Source organism: Nanorana parkeri, unplaced genomic scaffold (assembly GCF_000935625.1).
Source record: "Nanorana parkeri isolate BGI_ZX_2015 unplaced genomic scaffold, ASM93562v1 scaffold676, whole genome shotgun sequence".
In the NCBI taxonomy this organism is placed as follows: domain Eukaryota; kingdom Metazoa; phylum Chordata; class Amphibia; order Anura; family Dicroglossidae; genus Nanorana; species Nanorana parkeri.
The window spans coordinates 893,736-918,206 of record NW_017306944.1 but is presented as its reverse complement, the minus strand read 5'-3'; the positions used below and the strand labels follow the sequence as shown (position 1 = coordinate 918,206).

Sequence of the window (24,471 nt, the reverse complement as noted above, 5' to 3'; positions counted from 1 at the left end):
TAATACTCTTATCTTCTACCCAATTTTTTATGAGAATACCCTCATTAATGCAAAACTGGGTGGGAGATGGATTTGGGGCAGATCGCAGAGGAGTAATGGAAGGTGGCCTTGCGTTTCATTGACATGTCCTCTCTTTCCGCCTCCCATGGACTTACCAAACTATTTATTCTCCATAGAACCTATAGATGTCCAGAGTTTCTTTTCAAAGTTGGTTTTAGAAGTGAATCTAAATGCCCCAAGTGTGGAACTGAATCAGGCTCTCTCATACATCTCTTATGGAGATGTCCCACATTTGTGCGGTGCTGGACTGGTGTTGTGAAAGTCATATGCTCTGTTTTCCTGGTCCAGCTCCCCTGTTCCCCATTGGCTTGTTTACTTAGAGTAGTTGACTCTTCTCATTGGGACAATCTTATTCTGATTTCTGTCTCCAGAGCCCTGTTTGCAGCATGCACAGCCATTGCACTCAAATGGATGTCTCCTACAGTTCCTTCAGTGGCTATGTGGATGGAGGAGCTGGATCTGTTGATACCCTTTGAGAAACTTACATTTCAGCATGGGGTAACCTACATAAGTATTATGCAATTTGGGACAGATGACTGGGGTGCCATGCTCCTCCTGTGATTGCCTAGCTAATTATACTTGTGTCCACTTTCCATATATTCATAACCTTTATTTTTACACTTTGTTTCCCTGGGCCTCTATTAAATTCAGATGTTTTTCCCTTTACAACTCTGCTGTAATTTTGAAGAGATGGCTGTTATTGTTATTATGAACACACTGACCTATTATCTCTTACATCCTTCTGGATAGATGATTGATGATTTTGGAACAGTTATTTGGTGCGCTCTGTACTGTTCATTTTTTATTTGCTTTTGTTCGATTTATCGGTCTTGGTTTTCTTTTTCTTTGTCTCTATCATTGTGATTTGTTTATGAAAATAAAAACATTTTCAATAAAAATTGTTTGATTAAAAAAAATGAATCTGTCACATGTGAAACAGACTTAGGGGTCTATTCACTCAGCTGCCGTAGGCAGCTGAGTGAAAGACCGACCTGAAGTGAAGTGACCCACACGCTATGAAAAAGCAGTGTTTCTCTCCTTGGCGAACGGGAGCGGGAGACTCCCAGAGCACCCGGGAGAGTTTGCTGTCTGGAGATCATTGTCCCTGGTTAGCTGGTAACCAGGGACGCTGATCTCTCTGCAAGTGGCCGGAGCCAGCCGTAAGATCACGGCTGGCTCCGCCCAGCTGTCGGAAGCAGGCTGTCGGCCAACCAGCTTCGGCTTTCAGCACGGCTCAGCCGAGCCGAGGCATATGCCTTCGGCTCGACTGAGCTGCTCGGCTAAGTTCGGGAGCTGTATGGGCTACAAAGCAGTCGAAGGATCTAGCCGTAGCTTCGGCTGATCCTTCGGCTGCTTTGTGAATAGACCCCTTAGTATCATCATAGACATTGAAATTAGAAGGCAGTCCCATGTGTAGCATCAGCCATGCAAATTAGATAATTTTGTTATCAGGTTAGTGCACATCATGAACATCTGAATCAAGCATGCCTACTTATGCTTTCAAAGGTGGGCTTAAAAGCATAGTTGCACCTTCTTGGCTGCCACTTATCTCGCTGGAACACTATAGCAGTAAACTAAAGCAAACGCAGTTGGTCAATGTTTCCCCCCATGATCAATCAGGGTCTTTATATAGTAGGGTCTAGTTGTCTCACTAGACAAATGGTAATTTTCAATCTGCCAAAAATCAGACAGATTTGGTGCCAGTATTCTTATTTTTGGTTAGCTCTAAACAGCAGACTAAAACAATGAAGATGCAACTTTATCTATACTGCTTTAAAAAAAATAAAAGAATAGTATGCTTACGAATGAGTCTTGTCTAGTTTAAATTTTGCATTTTTAAACATTTCCATTATGGTATTCGGTCAACGGTATGCTTTAAAAGGGACAGGTCACCTGATGAAAGTGTTTTTTTTTCTTAGATTTCAAACATTCTATGTATGTTCTTAATGGAGTCATCTATTACAAATTCTATGCCATGTGCAGAAATATAGTTTCTATTATGTAGCAGTTTAATAGAAATTAAAAAAAATGTCATATGTGAATGTAAAAATAGGTATACTGTTCACAGTCAAGAGAGTAACATATGGCATAATGAGAGCTTGCCAAACACAGATGTAGCAAACTTAAAAAGTAGTGAAATTGTGTCCTATATTTCACAATATAAAGTCCTATACTGTTATTACACTATTAAGTTTACTTAGTAAGGTGTTAAAAATAGCAGTGAAAATGTTAAAAGTGTCATAATCTCTACCAACCCAATTTTAGTGCTGTTAAACATACATGAAGGTAGAGCCATGTGTAAAGGTGGCCATACACTTTACAACCATCGCAAGACCTTAGTCTTGCGATGGTTGTAAAGTAATTTAAAAAACGTACGATCTGCCCATCTTGGACAGGCAGATCGTACTCTCGATCATCGCAAGCCTGCCCCCCTGAGGGGCGGGCTTCCGATGACCACAATGCTGAATGGGCATGCGCACACCGGCCCGTTCGGCCTTTGTCTCCCGAGCACCGTTCAAACCAGCCGAAAATCGTACGATTTTCGGCTGGTTTTCTAGCGTGCTCCTTAGACAAAAGACTTGCGGCTGCACAGTAGAAACGGTCGCACGTCATCGTTCACACTGCTCGATTCTCGTACGATCGCGGGATTTCTCGCGATTCTCGTACGCGAATCGAGCAGTGTATGGGCACCTTAAGTAAATCAGCTCCTAGATGTGTGCATTTAGTTTTAAAAATATCACGGAAATTGATGCTGGTGCTATTTTCACTTATGCAGCTAAATATACACATAAAACACATATGTGGGAGCTGCTTTCCCAGTAAATGTACTATATTTATTAAAAAGTTTAAAAAAAACATAACTATCCCTAAAATCCTGCCTCAATAGCAGGCCAGGATTTAAAAAACAGCAGGTTTAATATAAGAAACTTTTTGTTATTATTTTTAGAAATGTTTTCTTTTCTTCTTTAAAAAAAAAAAGTCCGTCCGTGCCCCTTTAATAACTGGAACTGCATGTTATGCAGTTTAAAGGCCAAAGCATAATACCTTGTCTCTTCTTGATGAATTCAGTGTAATTATCACATCTAATAGTAACATTTAAGACTACATTTCTCTTACATTCATTAAAGCACACAACGGAGACTAAGGGGTCTATTCACAAAGCTGCCAAAGGATCTAGCTGTAGCTTCAGCTGATCCTTCGGCTAGCTTTGGCCCCATATTCACTATAGCCCGTACAGCTCCCAAAGTTGGCCGAGCGGCTCAGTCGACTGAGCCGAGGTGAAAGCCGAAGCTGGCTGACAGCTGGGCAGAGCCAGCCGTCATCTCTCTTACTTGGTAACCAGGGGATGCTGATCTGTCAGTACCATGAGAACTCAGCAGAGTCAGCTTTCATATCACCTCCGGCTCTGCTCATCGTTTTCTATTTTTTTTTCTATTCTGCTCAGGACCACTGAGGTACAAAGCAGAATAGCCGAGCCAAATGCCGCTCGGCGGCATTCAGCTATTCACTCACTGCTGTTCGGGCCCTGTGAGAGCAGCGAGTAGCCTGCCAGTGGTTTAGCTGAGCCGATCCCGATGTTGGATCACCTGAGTCAAACTCCTTCTGCCCTTCAGGTGGTCTGAACATGCTGAGCATGTTCGCCCGACCCGAACCCATCTGCAGCAAGCCAATGTACGGCTGATTCCAGTTGGTGTACAGCTGAAATTAGCCGTACAAGCCTGAAGTGAATAGCCGAACAACGGTCTTCTCACTTCACTTCGGGTCGGTTATTCACACGGCTGCCTTCAGCAGCTCTGTCAAAGAAGCTTTTTCCTTTTGTGGTACTGTACGCTGAAGGTGTTTCATGTAGTGCAGGCTCTGCCACAGGACTCAGGTGTATCAGGGCACATTTCATGGGGTACTAGAACAGTGCAGTGTACTAGTTTTGCTGGCACTGGCACTTTATCATTGTAGGGAAAGGCCTTATCCCTCAGGCTGCATGTGGCATGACCACTTGTTCTATTTGTACATTGGAGCTCTGCCTGCCTTCTTCCTGTAGGCATAGTTGGCTGATTAGGTCATCTCTGGTGCTTTCCCCTGATACTGGGATATAGGGCAGCATTTCAATTTGGAATGCAATAAGGCACCCCTTTTCTTTTTTTTTTTCAGCACAGAGGATCCTGGAGTGCTGTGTGTTTGCTTGGGCCCATCCCTCTCTGTCTGTGGCAGAACTCTGGTTCTTTTTTTGTGTTTTCATTATCACTACTGGCAAGTGCTGGTCTCATTGCTTAGTCAGATAATGGGATGAGCTGCTCCACCTTTACAGAGCCTCTGGGTACTGACCCTTTTAAGTTTGTGTTCCTTTTGTGGGGTGGTTCCATCTTGTTCCCCATTGGACCCTGTGCGCTGCAATTGTAAGCCTGCCATGGCTGAACATGCATCCCTTTCTCCCTTTGGTTCTCCATTAAATGCCTCAGGGTGTTGTGGGTGAAACAGGTGCTTGAATGTAAGGTGCTTAATAAATACCCAATTCCATTACTGCATTCTCCTTCTTCCTTTGAGGCCATCAATGGGGCCTTTGCATTTTGTTCATCCTATTCTCATGACTTCCACTCACTCAGGCAGTGAGGATGAGATCTCCACCTTGACCCTTGTCCAGGACTGGCAATTGGTCTCCATTTGAATCAAATACCTGTATGTGCGTAAAACTCTTAAAATGGAGATTACTCTAAGCACCTCTTCAGAAAGTTCTGTCCTGTTCAGTACCCACAAGCCTCAGTAAGGTTTTATTATATACCGTCTTCTTTGGTAATTTTATTTATAAGCAATGGGACTGTCCAGCCAGGGACACTTTTTTCCCATTTCTGTGTACTGCTTTGTGACTAACTGAGCTGCCTCTAGCAGATGGGGGTTGAGCCACCATCAGGGACCCATCTCTGGGCAGTGCTTTTGTTTTTGTACCCAGTATCTTACTCCTTCAGATGGCCCTATGGTCATGATCTTTTTGATCTCCACTGTGTCCTTCAATGAACACAGAGAAAAAGATTTTATGGAAAGTGCAAAAAGTTTGGAGTTTTAAGTGATAGATTAAGTTTGCCAATACAGGGTATCACCTAAACTCCAAACGTTCTGCACCAATTGATGGTTAACACAATAGACTACTCTACTACTGCATGGCAAGTACAACACATTCTATTTTAGCATGCATTACACAGTGCTGATGCTTAATGAATCAGGTCTGTTTATATAAAATATAATATTTAATTAACTGCCTGCTGCTATTTCTATGTTATTAGACATTTAGGCTTAATTAGCCTCTCCAGACCCTGCAGAGACTCTTTGCATCTGTAGGATGATGCCCTAAAATGTGCAGGCAGATATCCCATTAGAATATTATTTTTATCTGAGTAATCTTCAGATCTGATAAACTGTAAAAAATGTGACATATGTCTGAAAATGTTGTAAATTTTTTTAAGTAGTAATCGGTATTTACTAGGGGTTAAGCAGGTTGATAATGAGCAGGGTGCTCCGATGAGAATGTAAAATGGTAATTCTTGCTTTTTTTGTTTCTATGAAGTGGTTGATTCCTGGTGGCTTATTTCACAGCGTTACATTGGAAAACTGTATTATTTAAACAAAGAAACAAACTCTTATTTGGAATACAGTTTTATGAATTAATTCAGTATTACGTCAATATCAACTTGGGCACTCCATATCCTGCTACCTCACATATATAAAAACACTATAAAGGCTTGTGTCCAGAACCATTATAATTAGTGAAAAAAAATGAGCATTTGGATTTAGGGTAAATGGTTGCAGTGTAGTCATTTAAACTATTAATATTAACAGAAATCATTTAATTCTAATTGTATTAGTTATAATAATTATTAATTCTGCTGCCAGCATATTATTTATTCCCAGTAGTAATTAATGGCCAGGAGACCAATTCGTCATTGTAAAGCAAGTGTCTGTACAGAATTTGCTGCTAATATCCTCCACGCCCTTACAACTCCCTTGCATTTAACCTTTAATCTTGAAATCACTATCATAAAATGATAGAAATAATGATGATTAATTTAGCTGCAGTGCAATACAATTATTCTGTTTGTTATTTAATTACAATTAGTAATTCTGTACTTGTATCTATAGTTGATGTGCCAAAGCTTTTAGGCCTCATGCTGCTAGTAAGTAGTTCAAGGGTGGTTATACTGTTTTGGGAACATGGGATCCAAATGCCAACTCCAAAGCTTAAATAAGGTTCAGTGTGTGTCCATATTTTTAGTAAAGTAGTTTTAAGCGCTCAAATTTTTCTCAATAAGGCATCTAGATCAAACAAATATATATTGTCCAGCAAAGCATTGTTTTAAATTTTTGCCCAAACACTTACAAACTTCATGTTTCAGAACAGCTGCTTCCCAGTCTCTCAGCTCAGCTTCCCTGAAGTTCCTTTCCAGTATAAGATCACAAGGAACAGAGCAGACTCCAGCAATTGTTCATCTACCAGCTTGGAGAAGGCAGGAGAGTGGGCTGGGGGGGAGTAGCTTTATTTGCTGTGTCTGTGCATTTGTGGAGACACACTCAGCTTACTAGAATACACACAAGGGTGACTGCATTGCTCTCTGCTTGAAAGTCACTCTAAAACAGGGAGTCAGGACTAGTACTCAGTGGACTAGCCAATTTTGTAGCAAACTAACAGGGTTATTCACAAAAGGGTGAAGAGTTTGGAGAAGGCAGGAAAAGTTAACAATCTAGGACAACATAGCTGAACTGGAAAGTGAGGTGAATTGGAGAATTTTTCCAAATCCGCTATTTTGTCCTAGATTGTTCACTTCTTCTGCCATCTCCAAACTCTTCACCCGTTTGTGAATAACCCTGTAAAACATTTAAACATGAAGGAGTAGCAAGTGATTTGTATTTTAAATAGCTTAAAATCCTTATGACTTTAATATCACTTTAACTCCCTTTACTCACATTACTGTAAGGAGGCAGAAGCAATGGAAATTAAAGGTTGAAGAAGCATGATATTTGTAAATGTTTTGGCTATAACTGCTGGTAGACTTGTCATAATTAGATATAAGTACAAGCCAAAACACTTCCTGTGGTGCTTGTGGTCAAAACATACTTTACTGAAGTCCATTGCTTTGTAACAAAAAAATATTTTCTCATTAACGGTACTACTACATGCTACTTTAAAAGCGTATTCTATATAGAGCCATTTGTTACAAGTGTTTAGCTATCATTTGCTCTTCCTAGCAATTAATCACTAACGAGTTTAGCAGCACAACTAAGATACTGAAAATCTTCAGCGTCACGTTTGCCTCTTTAGATAACTGCCAGCAAGGGGCTCAATTTCTGAGTAGCAAGAAATTAAGCCTGGCTTTATGCTTTGTTGTGGTAACATGTGGTTAATCATGCATCTTACTGCAGTTTACCATGTGCAAGTGTATAAGAGCACTATTATTAATGTAGAATGGCACCCCATTGCACATATACAGTAAATGCTAAGTCACTTGCGCTACAAGCCCAGTGTAATTCATACCAGCTGTCTAAAACTGATCAGAATAAAACTTAAGTCACTGACTAACAGAAAAATAACAAAGACACACAGCTATATTACTTTTTCCCAACATCGAAGCAATAACTGATGGTGGATTAACTCTGTTCTTATCAGATCCACATGGGAAACATTGCAAGAATTAAAGTGACTCTAAACTCAGAAGATAAAGCATAAAAATGCATTCAGTTACCCTAACTAATAATAACAATGCAGCTTATTGGTGTATCACTCAAATGAAAACACTGGCTACTGGGGCCTAAGGGTCCATATAACAAGTACCAAAGGGCTGCACGTTGGGTGTCAGTGCTCTAATGGCTAATCTATAAAACTCTACATTTAATTCAATACACGTATATAAAAGTAAGCATGTAAATGTCACTATAAAACACTGTACATATTATTCAAAGCATATGTTTACTAATAATACATTATGCTTTCCATATAATTACCAGGATAAGTTTTTGAAACATTTTTATGGTAGACAATTAAGAGTAATGCTATGTGTTACTTAATCTATGAACATAATAATCATTATCATTCATAAAAATTCAATAATTTAAATGTATTGTTTTGTAGCGTCTCCATGGGTGGATAAGAGCAGAACTCCAAATAAAATTGACCTTTATGATGTTAGAAGGCGACCATGGTAAGTTAATTTATATTTATGCATTTGTTAATTTATTCAATTAATGTAATGCATACACTGATATGTGCTTGATAAGTCCTAATAAGAAAAATTTATTCACTTTGCGCTGCAACTAGAGCAAAAGCAAAACAGGGCTCATTTGCTTTCTTTGCTTCACTATTTTTCATTATAAAAAAACATTAAACAATGTTACTTACAAATTACAGTGTAATGAAACGTGGGAGATGGAGTGCTCTACCCAAATTTTTGTGCTATCTGTGCAGCTTAGGAGCAAAACAAGCAATATCCATAACATTTGTTCTATCATTTAATTAGAAATTGTAATCCTATCAAACAGCATTATCTTAAGAGTGGCATAATAATGAGCAATAACTAAATATAAGCTTTACTCTGATTTCTCAGTAAATAGAATTCATTGTTTGATTTTTATGTTACTTTTTTTTCTAATACCATTTTCAATTACATACTTGCAGGTATTATTGGTTTATAAGCAAAAAATATAAAATATATCATAGTTATTGAAAAATTAACTATAGCAAGCAACAATGACTAGCACCCCTTTCCTGATGTCTACTAGCATGCTCTAAAAAAAGAGATTGTGGGCCAGTTGGCACACTTTGATTTCCAGGCCAATCAGGAAGCTGGCTTCATGCTGTCTATTTACACTGTGAGGCAGCGGGGCTTCCTCACCAATAAGGAATCCAGGCAGCATGTCATGACCCGCCGCCTGGCTTCCTGTTTGGTCAGGAAGCCAGGCTGCCTTGCAGTGTCACCAGGGAGCGTGAAACCAGTGTTCTCTCAATAGATCACATGCTTCCCAGGCAATTAGGAAGCCAGGTGGTGGATCATAACCTGCCGCCCGGCTTCCTGATTGGTCAGGAAGCCAGGCTGCCTCACAGTGTTACTAGGCAGCAGGAAGCTAGCTTCCTGATTGGCTGGGAAGCTGGCTCCATGCTCCCTCGCAGCACTGCGGGTCAGAGGGAATCTCCCTCTGACTAGAATTTCCAGTATCAGGGTAAGTATCAGAGCATTTGGGTGAGTATGAGTACAGGCCTGAATACATGGTTTTGTGCGCATTAATAAGATGCTGTAAAATGTATTTTTTGAGGGGAAAGGAATAGTGAATAGTTGTGTAGAAATAAGGCTGGTCACGAGGAAGCGTAAAATCTGTAAATTGTTGTCTACATCTATTTTGTATATGATAATGCAGACTGGTTAACAATAATTCCAAGATGTAACACAGTGTGATATATAGCTTGTTAACCCTGATAAAAAAAATATAATAAATGCTTCTTTACCAGTTTATGATCTTGACCCTGCATTTAAAATAAAGGCATCCAAGATTCAAAATATTTAGTTTTTTTTCTCATCTATCATTGGGAAACTGAAAACCAAACATTACGTATCTCTATCTAAAAAAGTCAGATGTTTATGTTATTTGCTATAATAAATTAAAAAAAAAGGAAAGAACATTTTAATTGACATAATTAAAAACTGTAATTGTAATTCAGGCCTGTTGTAGACAGGAATCTCCGCAAAAAGTTAAGGAAATACATTGTTTCGAGTGCAGGATTTATTCACGCCAGGACCGAATGGATGCCTTCAACAAAGCCTGGTTTTATTGGCATTCTGTCCGCTTTTCGGAAGAGGGAGACCTATTGGGAGAATCTGACAACCAATAGGTCTCTGCCTGAACCTGTTAGTGCGCTCCTTTTGGATAGAGTATCCTCCTCTCTGCAGCTTCTGTTTCACATCCGGATTGCCATGGCCACTTTCTTGATCTGGGTAGGAGCGTTAGGAACTTCAGTGGGTTTTTTTTTCCCCTTTTTCTCTTCCCTTCCCTTCTATCTCTTGTCTGTGCTTTTACTTCCTCCTACTGTTTTTCTTTGCTCGTTCCCTCTCTTTGGCTAATTAAATTAAGATTTTGTCCCTGGGTGGGATGCCCATTAAGTTTGGTCATGTTGCTCACCCCAATGACTGTTGCGGGTGGCGTATCTTTCTAATACTATTCAGCTTCCTACCTATGTTGTGTGAAATGTGTTATGTTATGTTTTGTTATGTTCATGTTTTTGGTTTACACTGATTCTCTCATGTATGTATCTTTGAGCATTACTTCTTGTGAAATTTCATAAATAAAGAATAAAAAAAATAGATGTGAAGGCTTTGAGTGCTAAGGCAACTGCAACCTGCTCTATAATTTTGTGTTTCTGAAATGCCTAGGGCATTTTAGCCTAATATAGCAGGAGGCCATTGAAGTACAAAAGACCTTCAGTGCTAAAAGCATCCTTCTCACACTGTTCATTATGTTCTTGTGAAAATGTCCCATAATACATTTTACTCCAATACACACAATACCTGTGTTTAGAACAGAGCTACCATTAGTGGATATGTGGAAAATATAGTCAAGACATTTGTTAAAGGCTAAAACATAATCTATTATCAGACAATACACACTTTTTGAAGGGACGCTGACCTTTCTGTTTGCATTATGCTATTGGCAATATTTACAAACTAGAAATGCTTGCAAATATATAGTGTAACTATATTTTCTATATACTGTGGCATTGTGAGGCAATACCACGGTGTTAGGTGGCCTCAAAGTCACCCAGGGTTCTCAGCCAGAGGGGCTGAGTGGCTCCAGGAAGACAGTACGTGTACCAGGAGAGAACTGCCTTTTCAGTTCTTTCCAGGTTTTCTGGATCATAGTTGGGATCCTGGAGCCAGGAGATTTCTTATAGCTCTGGGTGGGATGAAATCTCCATTCCTGGGTCCATGCTTTGGTAGTGACCAGCACCTGATTGTGCACCTGTGTACATCCCTCATGAAGAGTGTGCTGGGATGTGTTCAGGGCCCCACCTGTGAGTCAGGAGAGCTCCACCCTGGAGTCAGTGTGGAGGCCAGTGCAGCAGGGAGCTGCCGGTTTGTGAACCATATTGAGAGGATTTCGGGTTATCTACCGTTTTGAAAGCAAATAAACTGCATCTGACTTGCACCTCTGGTCTACAGTGGAGTGTCCTTGTTACAATACATTCATCTAAATGTGTAAATACAAGTAACATTCAGAGAACCTGTAAATAACACCCCACACAAGAATTTCATTTTAATGGATATCTGCTAAATTACATTTCCCTATATTATTTATCTGGGCTGATTCAAGATCAAAATCACTGTAGGGAGTTGCCTTAAAGCACATCAAAGCTATTATGTGAAAATTAGGTTCAATTTTTTAGCTTTGCATTCAGCATGGATTCCAGGTCTCTGTTCTACATTCATCCTAGACCCAACATTTTATGGAGCTGCTTCATTTGGGTATTGTTACTTTATAAATGTAATAAGAGTACAGATGCAAAAAAAGTTTGTATTTGTTAATGTCATATTTTAATCAGTTATATATTTAGTGAAACTAAATAACCTGTATAACTGTCATAAATAGAATCAATACTGTAACTTTTTTCTTATCTATATTTTAGGTATATTCAAGGAGCTGCATCTCCAAAAGACATGCTTATCTTGGTGGATGTGTAGGTATCTTTTTTTTTGATTAGTTGAGGAAAGTAAGGATCATTGTATGAATATTTCAACAACCAATCCATGACATTGTTGAAGTTAAACCTAAAAGTACAAGTCACATTTACCTTGTTTGCTAATAAATCAACTAGTTAGGATTACAGTTCACCAGAAACTCTTTGTCGGTTCAGGTCAGTCCAAATATGCCGGCTACAGTTTCTGCTGCAACTTATCCAACTCAATACAGGTGTGAAAATGTCAAAAAGCTCTAGCCAGCAATGCTGTACATATGTTTTCATTAACAATGTAGTAATGATACATCTACATGTTTCTCCATCGAATCATTAATATAGACAATGTTAAGTTGCAGCATTGCTGGCATGTGCAGCCACATTTTTTGGATAAATCTTTCTATTTGTTTTTTGGGTGTTTTCTTGATAACTATCTATTGTCTGCTGTCAATATGTCCCCTATGTTATCTGTGTAACTTCCTTCTGTTTCCCTCTCTGCTAAACACTTATAAAACTCATAATTTATCTAGTGTTTTTAGTACCATTGATCATTGTTATAGACTTGTGGCAACCAACATATGGAAAATATTAGAAATCGTATGTTTATTGAATATGCTGAACATTCTTAGAAATGTAATTTATCCTCTTCTAAGATGCATAATTATAATAAAAGTTATATTTATAGAAAGTTTTATTCAAGCACCAAATTCACCTAAATCAATGTTAGGGGTAAAGGACAAGGAAGAATGCTGAAAACATGGAGCAGAAGAACAAGGACAAAGCACACAATGATGGAGTAGAACAATAGGATTCTGCGTGGGAGTTATAATAATAGCAATGTTAACACAAACTGAGATGCCATGTTACATAAACTCTTTTCACAAGAGACAAGCTCAGTACATAACACAATTTTTAACAACATATTTACCAAAAAATCAAAAAGTATACAGTTGATCGAGAAAACAATTACATTTTGTTGGGTTATAGAGTGTCAACTTCGAACATAAAGGTCCAGCATTGACCACTAAGTATTCAATATATAGTGAGAAGACCAGATCCTGAACCTATGTACCAAATGCTAAAGAAAGACAAATAAGATTATATAGTACCCTGATTTTGGTAGCATGATACTTTAATAAGAATTGCCTAATTCTTGTTATTCCAAAGAGACACAGAATGGAAGTGATGCAGAGATCTTAAAGTTAGCATTGAGTTCTATCATTGGGAAGTATTTACAAAAAGGTAGAATATGAGCTTGTAAATGTGGCTGTTATAAAAGTGCATTCAAATCTATTTTGAAACAGAAGAAAGTTGATACTTAATCTATCAAATGTTTTGTTTTTTACTTGGTTATATATTGTATACTTGTACAGGATATGCCCCTGTTACTGTAGACGTGAGGTCCAAGTGTTCCATTATAATATATTCTGGTAGGAACATAAGCTCCTGGTAGACTGTGGTAAGGAACCTGCCAAAGTGACAGTGCCTTACAAAGGATGGAGGGGCTTATTAGATTTGGTGAAGCAAATCACCCGGGGAGGAATTACAAAAAACTGCTGGTTGAGAGCATTTGTTGATATTGGGGCTGAAAACCTAATTATTGAAAAACAGTGTTGTTATACAATCTGGAGGCAGCCTCAAATGTGCATTATATAATGCAAATAGGCTGCGTACTATGCAAGGGAAATCTCACTTAGCAGGGGAAGTTTCCCTATGCATGGTGAATGTGGTAAAATTTGACTTTGCAAAGAATACTCAATCATGTGCAAGGAAAAAAACAGTATTTGTGCTTGCACATGATTAGATGATGGAAGTCAGCAGACCTTCTTCTCATTCGCAAAGCTAAGGGAAAACTTCTATTGCAAAGTGAACAGCATATTTGCCTTTAGTAAATCAACCCCCATGACTCAAGCAATTTGTTGTTCTAAAGATGATATATCACATAATACAAATGTTTTATTATCTCCAACCTATTAGATTTCATTAGTTAAAATTGGAGACTAGAAAATTATTACAAATTTACATTTTCGCATACAGTAAGCAGCAGAATTCAATTTGTTTTTTTTTCGTTTACGTCAAAAGTTTTTCAGATAGGATATGAGTCAGTACACAAAGTGAGAAAACAACATCCTTAAAGGGCATATCACAGTTTTAGCCCAACATTGATGTCATACATAACATGTCATATATTGATATAAATTATAAAGGAGGGCATCATCATAATTTTTTTTAAAGAAAATGAAAGGGGAATCTGATTGTTTGATATTGGCAACAATTCTACCTTTGTTTATTTTTTGTTTCTCTGTTTAATGAACCATACCTTTTGCTGATGGACAGAGCTAACTGGTCACAGATCAGTGCAATTCATAAATATAAATTATTACATTTTTGCAGAGTAATGTATTTTAACAAACCAAAACAAAAAACTCAGCTTACTAAAAAATAATAATAACAAATAGCTGGTACTAATTCAGAGTAGTAAAAAACCTGGCATGAGCAATGCTACTATCTTATGTATTACTTTGCTGTTCTTCACTTTCTACATATACAATAGAAAAGAACTAGCTCACAGGTCTCTTAGTCAATAAAGCTCCACTTTGCAAATATGGACTTATTGGGCTCTTTAACACTGCAGCCCTTCCCAGCAGTTTTGAGTGCTTGGCAGTTCACACACATCATGGCTGTGGGGTTGAATGCTGCAGTTTTCCAACTGCTGTCTATGATTTTTGGACCATGGCTGCTTTGCTTATCTTTGTCATTGGCTTCCAGATAGGGGACAAAATCCTGCTTGTAAAAGAACACTGTGTTGGGTGTTCTTTTTGTAATTATGACCTAATAACACAGTGACACTGTATTCCCATTAATTAGCCAATTGTATACAGAGGATTTTTTTCTTTTTAAGTGTTTTTGCCTTGCACTTGATGGGATGATTGAAGTTTCAAATTCCTCAGTGAACATGTTTGCTCTTTTAGTAAATCAAACACAAACACATCAAAAGATAGTATTGTTTGCAAGGGGACAGTATGCACTTTAAAAGATTCTGCTCATATTTATCTTAGTATAATCAGACACTTGTGCTAAACCTGTATTGCAGATAGAACAATATCATTCCACATCAACACACCCCCTCCCAAAAAAAACACAAAATATCCACAGTCCAGCCAAATTAATCATTTTCCTCCTAATTGATCCCATTACCTGACATTACATGCATTATTTTTGGCATTTATTTAGAGTTGTAAGTACTGAGTGAAAAGTGAGAGATTCAGTGTATTAAAAGCATCTCTTGGTTTCCGCAGAGGGCTCTTTGTTAGGTTAACGTCGGGGGAGAAAGCATCAAGCCTGATGTGTCTAGTAGATTGCTTTGTAGTAAAAAAAAAAATCTATTCTCTTGTTTGTCGCTTTGATGGAATAGATTACATCTGATGCTTTAAATGGATTGGAATACTTTTATATTACTGCAATGTGTTTCATCAGCATTTGCAATCCCTCCTGTTTGAGCTTTGCCCTGAAGCAGACAAGCTGCCATTTAGATCTTTTAAAATGCCTATTATGTGAAGGAGGAAGAAGGTATAGATATGGATAACCTAGAAAAGCTTTACAATTAATTCAATTGACATTGAACCTTAAAATGATTAGGATACTTCAGGCAGATTTTTTTTTTGTAAACCCTTCTCATTTTCATGCCTCCTTTTACAGGAGCGGCAGTGTCAGTGGGCTGACATTGAAGTTGATAAGAACCTCTGTGACTGAGATGCTGGAAACCCTCTCAGATGATGATTTTGTGAATGTTGCTGCTGTAAGTATATCGGTGGTAATGCCTATTTGTTTTTTTTAAGCTAAATTCATGTTGTGCTAATTAAATGAAACATTATTTCACTGAAATTTTCAGGTGAACTTATCTTAACTTTACTTCAGTCAATGTTTTCTTTAGTTTTGGATAGAGTGGGGAAGGGTTAACTTTTCAGCCATAGCAAGAGATGAGGCATTTGTCATCCCTACAGGACAATATAGACAGCACTTAAAACCATAATAAAAGATCTAACCCTTCCCCCTCTATTAAAAATAACCCTTCTCCCTCTATTACAAATATGTTTTTGTCTGTGTCTCTATTGGAAGGATTTCCAATGACTTCCTGTCCTTACCCAGCAGGAACTTAGACAGTAATAAAGATATGACAAAGGCGTTAACCATGGCGTTAACCATGCCTAGAGTAGGGCTTTAATGCTAAACTCCAAGCACACACTAAAACTAACAAGAAATTGTCTAAAAAAAAAAAAGCAAAATCCTAATATGAAATACAATTCTGAAATACCCATCTTAATATATTTTGAAATAGATTATGTAATTTATTATATATAATCTGCTTTAACAAATGCATCATGGGAGGAAAATGAAAAGTGCAGTGTTTTGTTGTCAGCCACTGACCATACTGCTTTCAGTTTTTAGCTTTCAATATGCAATGAAGAAACCTGTTAAATTGGCAATGAGGGTGTTGATATGGGTGAAAAATAACCTTTGTCAGTATACAGAATATTCATCAATAGAATATGTATTCCATGTATCCTGTTAAGCTTTAGACCTCTTGTAAAAGCCTGTCTGCAAGCATCTCTGTGCTGTGGATGTTACTATTCTTTGGGCACAACGGGATACTGGTCTGAACAATTTCAAAGTGCAATTAGAGGGACAATATGAGGGATACAATAAAGAAAATGCATTAACATACCACGTTCCACCCAAGCCTTGAGATATTTAACCCTTTGTTAGGGCAGACAGTGTTCAAAACTAGTATACAGATGATAATAAGATCTGATAGCATAGTACAGGCAGGGTAAACATTAAGTCTACAGTGCCCTCCTTAATATTAAACATGAAGAGGAAAACTTCAGAATTAGAATTTTAAGAAAAGAGCAAGTAAAAAGGTAAGCAGCATTTTAAAAAATATGTTTATGCTTTTGTAAATTTGGATGTTTAATCCCAATTTGGCTGCAGAAGTGAAAATACACTTTACTATCACAATCAAGTTTGCATACTCCAGTACCATTATGATCATGATCATGGAAAAAACATTTGCATCCATATAACAATATTTCCCTTAAATAAAGCATATTAAGGGAAACTGTAGATGAAATAAAGACATTGCAGTTGTACTCACCAGATCAGAAAAGCTTTCAGTTTCCTTTTAACATGGAATAGAGCTCCACTCTGTTACAATAAAAAAAGGACATCTGAGGACATTTCTGCTGTTCAAAAACAATTAAGGGGTCTATTCACAAAGCTACCAAAGGATCTATCCGTAACTTCGGACCCCCTTGGTTCAGGGCTGCTGTACGGGCTATTCACTATAGCCCGTACAGCCCCCGAAGGTGGCCGAGGGACTCAGTCGAGCCAAAGGCATATGCTTCGGCTCGACTGAGCCCAGGGGTAAATCGAAGCTGGCCGAACGGCCCGCCGTTGGCTGGCCGACAGCCTGCTTCTGCGTCAGCGTCACTGAGAACCCGGTGGAGCTGCTGTAAAATCACAGCAGCTCCGACGGGTTCTGTGTGTAATGACAGAAGGTGTCCCTGGTTACCTGGTTTCGGGTTCTGTGTGTAATGACAGAAGGTGTCCCTGGTTACCTGGTAACCAGGGACACCTTCTGTCATTACACCGCGGCTCCTCAGTATACCGAGAACCCGTCGGAGCTGCTTTAAAATCACAGCAGCTCCGACAGGTTCTCAGTATGTAATGACACATGGGCGTCCCAGGTTACCAGGTAACCAGGGACGCCCATGTGTCATTACGACGAGAGCTTAGGAGAGCCGGCAGTGATATGAAAGCCGACTCTGCTAAGCTCTCATCTTAATGACAGAACTAGCATCTGCTGGTTACTAGCCAATAGAAAACAGTTGGGCAGAGCTAGCTGCCACTGTAGCTCCGCCCAATCGTTTTCTATTTTTGTTTTTTCTACTTTTAAAACGTATTTTCTATTCTGCTCGGTACCACAGAGGTACCGAGCAGAGTAGCCAAGCCGAATGCCGCTCAGCCTTCGGCTATTCACTCACTGCTGTTCGGCATCTATGAGAATAGGCCGAACAGCAGCGATTAGCCTGCCGGAGGTTCGGCTCAGCCGGTCCACATGTTGGATCGGCTGAGTTGAACTCCTTCTGCACTTCGGGTCGGCCGAACATGCTGAGCATGTGTGGCCGACCTGCAGCCAGCCGATATACGATGAAATCAGCCGTACAAGCCTGAAGTGAATAGCCGAACAGCGGCTCACTACACTTTGGGCTGGTTATTCACTCGGCTGCCTATGGCAGCTTTGTGAATAGACCCCTAAGTTTTCTTCAAGATAATAAATTGATAACATTATTCTCTAATTGCTTGCTTAGCCCACAAGACACAAACCTGAAACCTTTCTAGTTCAGCTGAGAACCCTAACAGTTTCAGTAGAAAAGCACATTTGAGCCTTTTGGAGCTTGTGACCTAACATTGCTAGAACAAGCAACCGTAACCACTTAAAGACCAGGGTGTTAAACCCCCTTCCTGTCCAGGCCATTTTTTAGTGTTCAACACTGCGGCACTTTGACTGACATTTATTCAGTCATACAACGCTGTACTGAAATTAATTTTAGACAATTTTTTGGGGACAGATAGAGCTTTCTTTTGGGGGTATTTAATCACCACTGGGGCTTTTATTTCTTACTACATAACAAAAAAAAGTACCGTAAATTTTTTTAAAAAAACTTTCCCTATGAAATGTTATGAAACATTTATTATCACCTCGATTTTTTTGGCAAAATATAAAAGACGGGCTCACGCTGGATAAATACAACAGCAAAATGTTTCCCAGCACACTCACCAGCTAGCATGCAAAAAAACCCGTCTAACCGCTAAGGAAACTGGATAAATAGACACTTTAAAATTGTGTGCGCCCGCAAAATCGCAAGAAAACGACCTCACCCAAGGCGATGCTTTAAAAGCTTTTACCACTCATCAGTTTAGTGGTATCAGTGATTAATGGCCCTAAAAACTATTACTCTTACTCTTGTTTGTGGTGATATGTACAATAGGCGCAATCGCTGTTTTTGCAGGTAGGTGCACCCGACGCATGTTTGCATGTGTATGTGGGGGACGGGGGACTTTCAAACATTTTTTGTGGGGTTTTTTTTATATGTGACTTTTTTATGTTTTTTTAATTTTTTTATGCTTCTTTCATTTTTTTAAAACTTTTTTTACACTTTATTGCTATCACACAGGGGGATAAAAAGCTCCCTATGTGATAGCTAATTTACATGACAGGTCCCCTTTATGGAGACATCAGGGGTCTCTCTAAAGTCACCTAGGGACCCCCAGAGAAATTGATGTAGCAGAGATCTGCCTCACCAGCTTCTCCCCGGCTTCTGTAGCCGGAAATTATAGCTGAATGTGGAAGTGATGTAACATACATCACTTCCTGCATTCAGGGACCGGAGAGGTGATCAGAGGGGGATCGTGTACTGTTCTCTCTCTGACCTCTGGTGACAGAGCCACCCTGCCGGTCCCAGCTGGCACCAGGCACAGCGGATCTCGGAACTGGCGACAGCAGGCGCACACTCACACCTAATACAAGCGATCAGATGCCGGAACGCTTGTATGTAAACAGCCATCACTGACTGTTTACATTTTTGACAGTTTCCTCATTCGTGTGCGCGCTGGGTGTCATGGAAGAGTGGGGACGGGGGGGGGGGAAGTTTTAAGATTCCACCCGCATCTACAAGGCTCTCGTCCGGCCATTTAGGCACGGCCAATGCACTAGAGGTGGTTAACATACATCTATAAAAAATTGAATTAAACAACCTATGGATAAAGATTTTATTGGACATTGAGCTCTGCAATTTATACTAAACTGTGTCCCATTCTTGATGATCATGATGTATGTAAATGCCAGCTTTGTATAGAACTCTAAGTTGGAAGTGCATGATAAGGGATGCACCAAGTTCTTACCAAGCTATCATTTTTTTCTTGTGAGCCTAGGGCAGTTGCACAATCTGACATGTATAAATACCTGTCTTTCTGACTTCTGTTTTTCTACAGTTCTGACATGTCCATTGAATACTGATACTGAATGTTCTCTTGATTGATCAACATGGAGTATTCAGGTTTACTTTTCGGTCAGTTCCACACTGGCTAAAAGTGAATCCATAAAAAGTTACAAATATTTATATGTATTATAGTAATTAAAAAACATTGCAGCATTCATATAAAAAGGTACAGGTTGCTGGCAGGAAGGCATCACAATAATAGCTCAAAATATGTGTAAACTAAGAAAATAGGGAATACAATATTATTTCAAATTTGCATAGTATTTTTGTTGCTTTCTCATATTTCCTAGTCTTGTTGGTTTTATTAAAATCCAGGTATAAGCTCAGTATACCGCAAGCTACAGCTCGTGGTATACTGAGACGCCGCAGCCAGAGCGGATCCCGACTTAGATGACGGGATCCGCCCAGCTGCGTGAGTGACAGCTGGCTCTGCCTATCTAGAGGTACCAGCTGTACCTGCCCCCCCGTCCGTTCCGCCAGTCAGCACTGATAGATCGGAGCGGGGAGAGGGGAATCCAGCCCCTCCCCCGTCACGCCAGAGAGCCGTGACAGGATCGAGAGGTGAGCGAACCCGGTATGTGTTCGCTCACCTCCCAATCTACTGAGCCGACCTGTGACAGTCTCATTGTCACAGGTAGGCTAGAACTATGAGGTGAGTGAAAAGCACTCATCTCATAGTTCTCCTTTAAGTGTGGGTTTTCTGCCTGCAGATAATGTGGAATACATACACACATGTTCTATAGTATGAGGGCTAGTTCACACCAAGCGCGTTTCAGGAGCAGAGCAGTTACAGACCGGATCAAAACTGCATCCAATGTATGCCAATGGTATTTTGGGCTCTAGTTCACACCGCAGCGTTCAGTTCCAGAGCATGTAAAAAAACTGCAGCAAGCCCTATTTTACCTGCTCTGGAACGCATACATAAGCATCAAAAATGCATGCAAATGCACTGGAACGCACTGAAAGCCCATTTTAAACTTTAAAAAAAGCAAAAACTTTTTTGCAAAAACAGCGTAAAAAAATGCGGCAAAACACACTGCACTGTGTGTGCAGAAACTCATGTAGATCTGGTCTGCATTTGGTGTGAACAAGCACTCAAGAGAGACTTTTTCTGTCCAATGTTTTTTTTTAAGTGCACTACAAGAAATGTGTTGATGTGCTACAATGTAATGAGTGCAATATTCCAAATGTGGGATGCACTATGCAATATCTTCATACAGGATTGGAGAACATTTTTGTGGAAGTATTAACCCCCATAAACTCTGGATCTCTACTGTATCTCTAATGTGTCAAAACACTTTATGGATGTTCATAAAATGGCAATTAATTTGTTTGCATTGTATGAGGTGAAAAGGGTGTTCCCGGATCCCGGGGAGGTAATGTGCGTAGGAAGTTGATCAAGTGGGAGGCCTAGCGGATCTTGATGTTATAAATTCATGCTCCACAGGGCCTCAATCACCACCGGGATAACGGCCTGCATTTAAAATAAATTGAAAGAATTGTTCAACGCGTGGTTATCATATGCCATTTGAGAGTCCATTCTTTGTACTTGTTTACAGGCAGTTATAGTGAAGGCCACATTTTATTAGCTACAGTTGATAGTGTTTGTGCTCCCTCCCTGTGTGACCAAGGCCGATTGATGCAGAAAAACGTCAGTGGTTGCCTATTGTATTGATGCTCATGAAATAAATACAGTTAATTTTGGAGGAACTTTATGTTCTGGCACTTATATTTTTATGTTATTGTGATAACTATGAAAAGGAGATTATCTGTGCTGCAGGTGTGGAATGCAAGGTATGTCAGGGGTAAGCTGTGCTTTCAAAATGCAAAAAACTATTTTCAAAAAATACAATTCAGCAAGCAGCATCTCTTTTAATAATGCTTGATGTGATACATTAAATATACTAAATTCGTTTTACTCGTTGTAACCTCATCTTTTATATTTCATTAAAAAAATTGGTATTTTGTTGTGTTTTGGGGCATTTAATTAATTTTTTTTTTTAAACATTTTATTGATTTTGCAATGAAATCATACAAAAGTTAAATTGTTACAAAATGTTACAAAAATGCATTTATCACAATATCAGATATCTATAAGTATGGGCTGTACATTGATTACTAACTGGTACAGAGGTATGAAGTCGCCATACAAAAGAGTATTGATCGGGTCCTGGTGAGTCCAGGAGGTGAGGGTTTTCATAGGAAACCCTGAGGAGATACAGTGATATGAGCGTCAGCCCACGCATATGCAATAAAGAAAACCAGAACATAAATGAAAACAAAAACAAAAGCAACAATCCAACGAAGAACATGCTCTACATTGTGTGCAAAGATTGTGTTACAATTCACAGCTTTTCCTTCCTCAACCCTAGTCAGTATAATTAGATCACCTTGGTAAATAAATGTAAGTGACAACTCCAGCAATGTCTCGAGATAGTTCCCGCGGCCTTGAAGTCCCATCATCATGTGTCAGAACTAAAAGATAAAGATTTCCCCTGATAATTATCTAAGTGACTGTTGCAATTTTGTCAAGCAGTCGACAAGTGGAGAACTCAAAGGGGATGAGCACATGTTCTCTTTCAGAGGGGGAAAAGGCCACATTCATGAAAGGTGACCATCTGTCATAAAATATGGTTACCCCTTTCTCATTCTGCAGGTTAAGGGTAGCATCTAACCTGTCTAGATGGAAAAGGTTCAATAGATCTTCCTGTAGTCTCTTAATTGTCGGAGGGAGAGGTGACAGCCATTCTCGCAAAATACATCTCCGAGCTACCAGTAAGGAAATGCTTATCCACTGCTTAACTGAGCATCTGAAATTGGTGGGATTGTTCACTGAGAAGTCCCAGTAGTTAAACAAAAACAGAAGGGTCTCCGGAAGCAATGTGCAACCGGTCACCGCTGTGATGTAGTGTGCCACTTCATCCCAGAAGGTTTGAATCCGTTTGCATTCCCATAAACAGTGAAATAAGGAGGCGGCCTGCAAATTACATTTGGGGCAGTGATCTAGATATGTAACGTTTCGGGTTTGTTTAAACTTAATTTGGAAAGCGTAGTAGGCTCTGTGCATAATTTTGAACTGTGTTGCTCTCCATTGTTCGTTAATCACTACCTTGCAGAGTGAGGCGTAGCCCTGTAGTATTTTGTCCACAATGCCCTCCACCATAATATCCTGTTCCCATTTAACTAAATTAGAAGTGGAAAGAGGGGGTAAAGCAGCCTGTCGAATGTGTGGGTATAGAGACGAGATTGAGTTTGTGTGGGGTGTGAAGATTAGATCCATTGGTGTTGTAGATAGCAGTTGTGAGAAGTTAGGGTTCAATTTTTTAATGTGCGCTATTGACTGCATGAAGTGAAGGAAATCTTTTCTCGGGATCCCGTATGTCGATTGAAATTCAGTAAAGGTAACAGGTTTCTTAAGGGACGTGTTGAGGAGGGCCGTGAAGTGGGAGACCCCTGCCTTCTCCCATCTAGCGAAAACTTCATAGTCCTCACCTTGCGGGAAGGAGGGATTCTCCCTGAGGGGCAAGTGTTTGGTGAAAAAGGGGTTTAGTTTCAATAGTTTGTGAACCTCTCTCCAGGCAATGATGGTGTCCCGAATGAGTATGTTGGAACGGATGGGAGGGGGAAGAGCTGAGAAGGGGCAGTGTAGAAGAGAAGGTAGCTTCCATGGGTGGACCATCCCCGATTCCAGTTGGAAATTGGAATAGCGAGAAGAAGAATAGACCCAATCTACTGAGTATCGAAGAAGGCAGGCCAAGTTATATAATCTAATGTTTGGGAAGGCCAGGCCCCCTTCTAGTTTGGGTAAGCTAAGTTTTTTGATTGAGATTCTGGACTTCTTCCCCTGCCATATGAAAGTCAGGAAGGCCGAATTAAGTGCTTTGGCATCTTTATGCTTAAGTAGGATAGGGAGTGTCTGGAGAGGATATAGGAGTCTAGCAAAGGGGATCATTTTGACAAGGTGAATTCTTCCAAATAGAGACAGGGGAAGGTCTTTGTAGAGAGTCAATTCTTTCTGTATTTTATGAATGAGGGGGGGATAATTTAAGTGGTAGAGGGAGGACGGGGTTTTGCCAATCTGGAGGCCTAAGTATTTGATAGTCTGTTTGGCAACCGTAAAGGTGTTGAGGTTTGCGAGGGAAAGAGTGGCTTGTGTAGTGAGCGGGAGGACTTCCGTTTTGGATGTATTGATGGACAGGCCAGAGAATTTGTGGAAGTGGGAGAAGGTAGCCTGGATCAGGGGGATGTCCTGACTTGGGTTGGATGAAAATAGGACTATGTCGTCGGCAAAAAGCATAATCTTGAGTTTTTGTGTATTAACCGGGATACTTGAGATATGGGGATTATTTTGGAAGTGCAAAGACAAGGGTTCTACAGAAATATTAAACAATAGGGGTGATAAGGGGCAGCCTTGCCTGGTACCTTTCCGTAACGGAAAACTAGGGGATATGAAGCCTGGGGTGAGCATCCGAGTGCAGGGGGAAGCATATAGTGCAGTTACAAACGACCGAAAGGGGCCAGAGAACCCCATAGACTCCAGGACCCTGAGAAGCCAAGATGGTTGGATGTTGTCAAAGGCCTTTTCGGCGTCGATGGAAATCAAGGCCAGAGGAGATTTGGGATGTTGTTTCGCACATTCAAGTACTG

General features: G+C 39.7%; 1 protein-coding gene across 1 annotated transcript in view; it reads left to right on the top strand.

Annotated features, from left to right (window-relative positions):
• CACNA2D1 (calcium voltage-gated channel auxiliary subunit alpha2delta 1) overlaps positions 1–24,471 on the top strand; it is a gene marked incomplete at its 5' end in the record, with an annotated part of 205,838 nt that overhangs the window by 4,655 nt on the left and 176,712 nt on the right. The window contains 3 exons of the mRNA XM_018563565.1: positions 8,174–8,243; positions 11,714–11,764; positions 15,461–15,560. Coding sequence (XP_018419067.1) covers positions 8,174–8,243; positions 11,714–11,764; positions 15,461–15,560 — 221 coding nt within the window. The remainder of the gene's footprint in view (positions 1–8,173; positions 8,244–11,713; positions 11,765–15,460; positions 15,561–24,471) is intronic.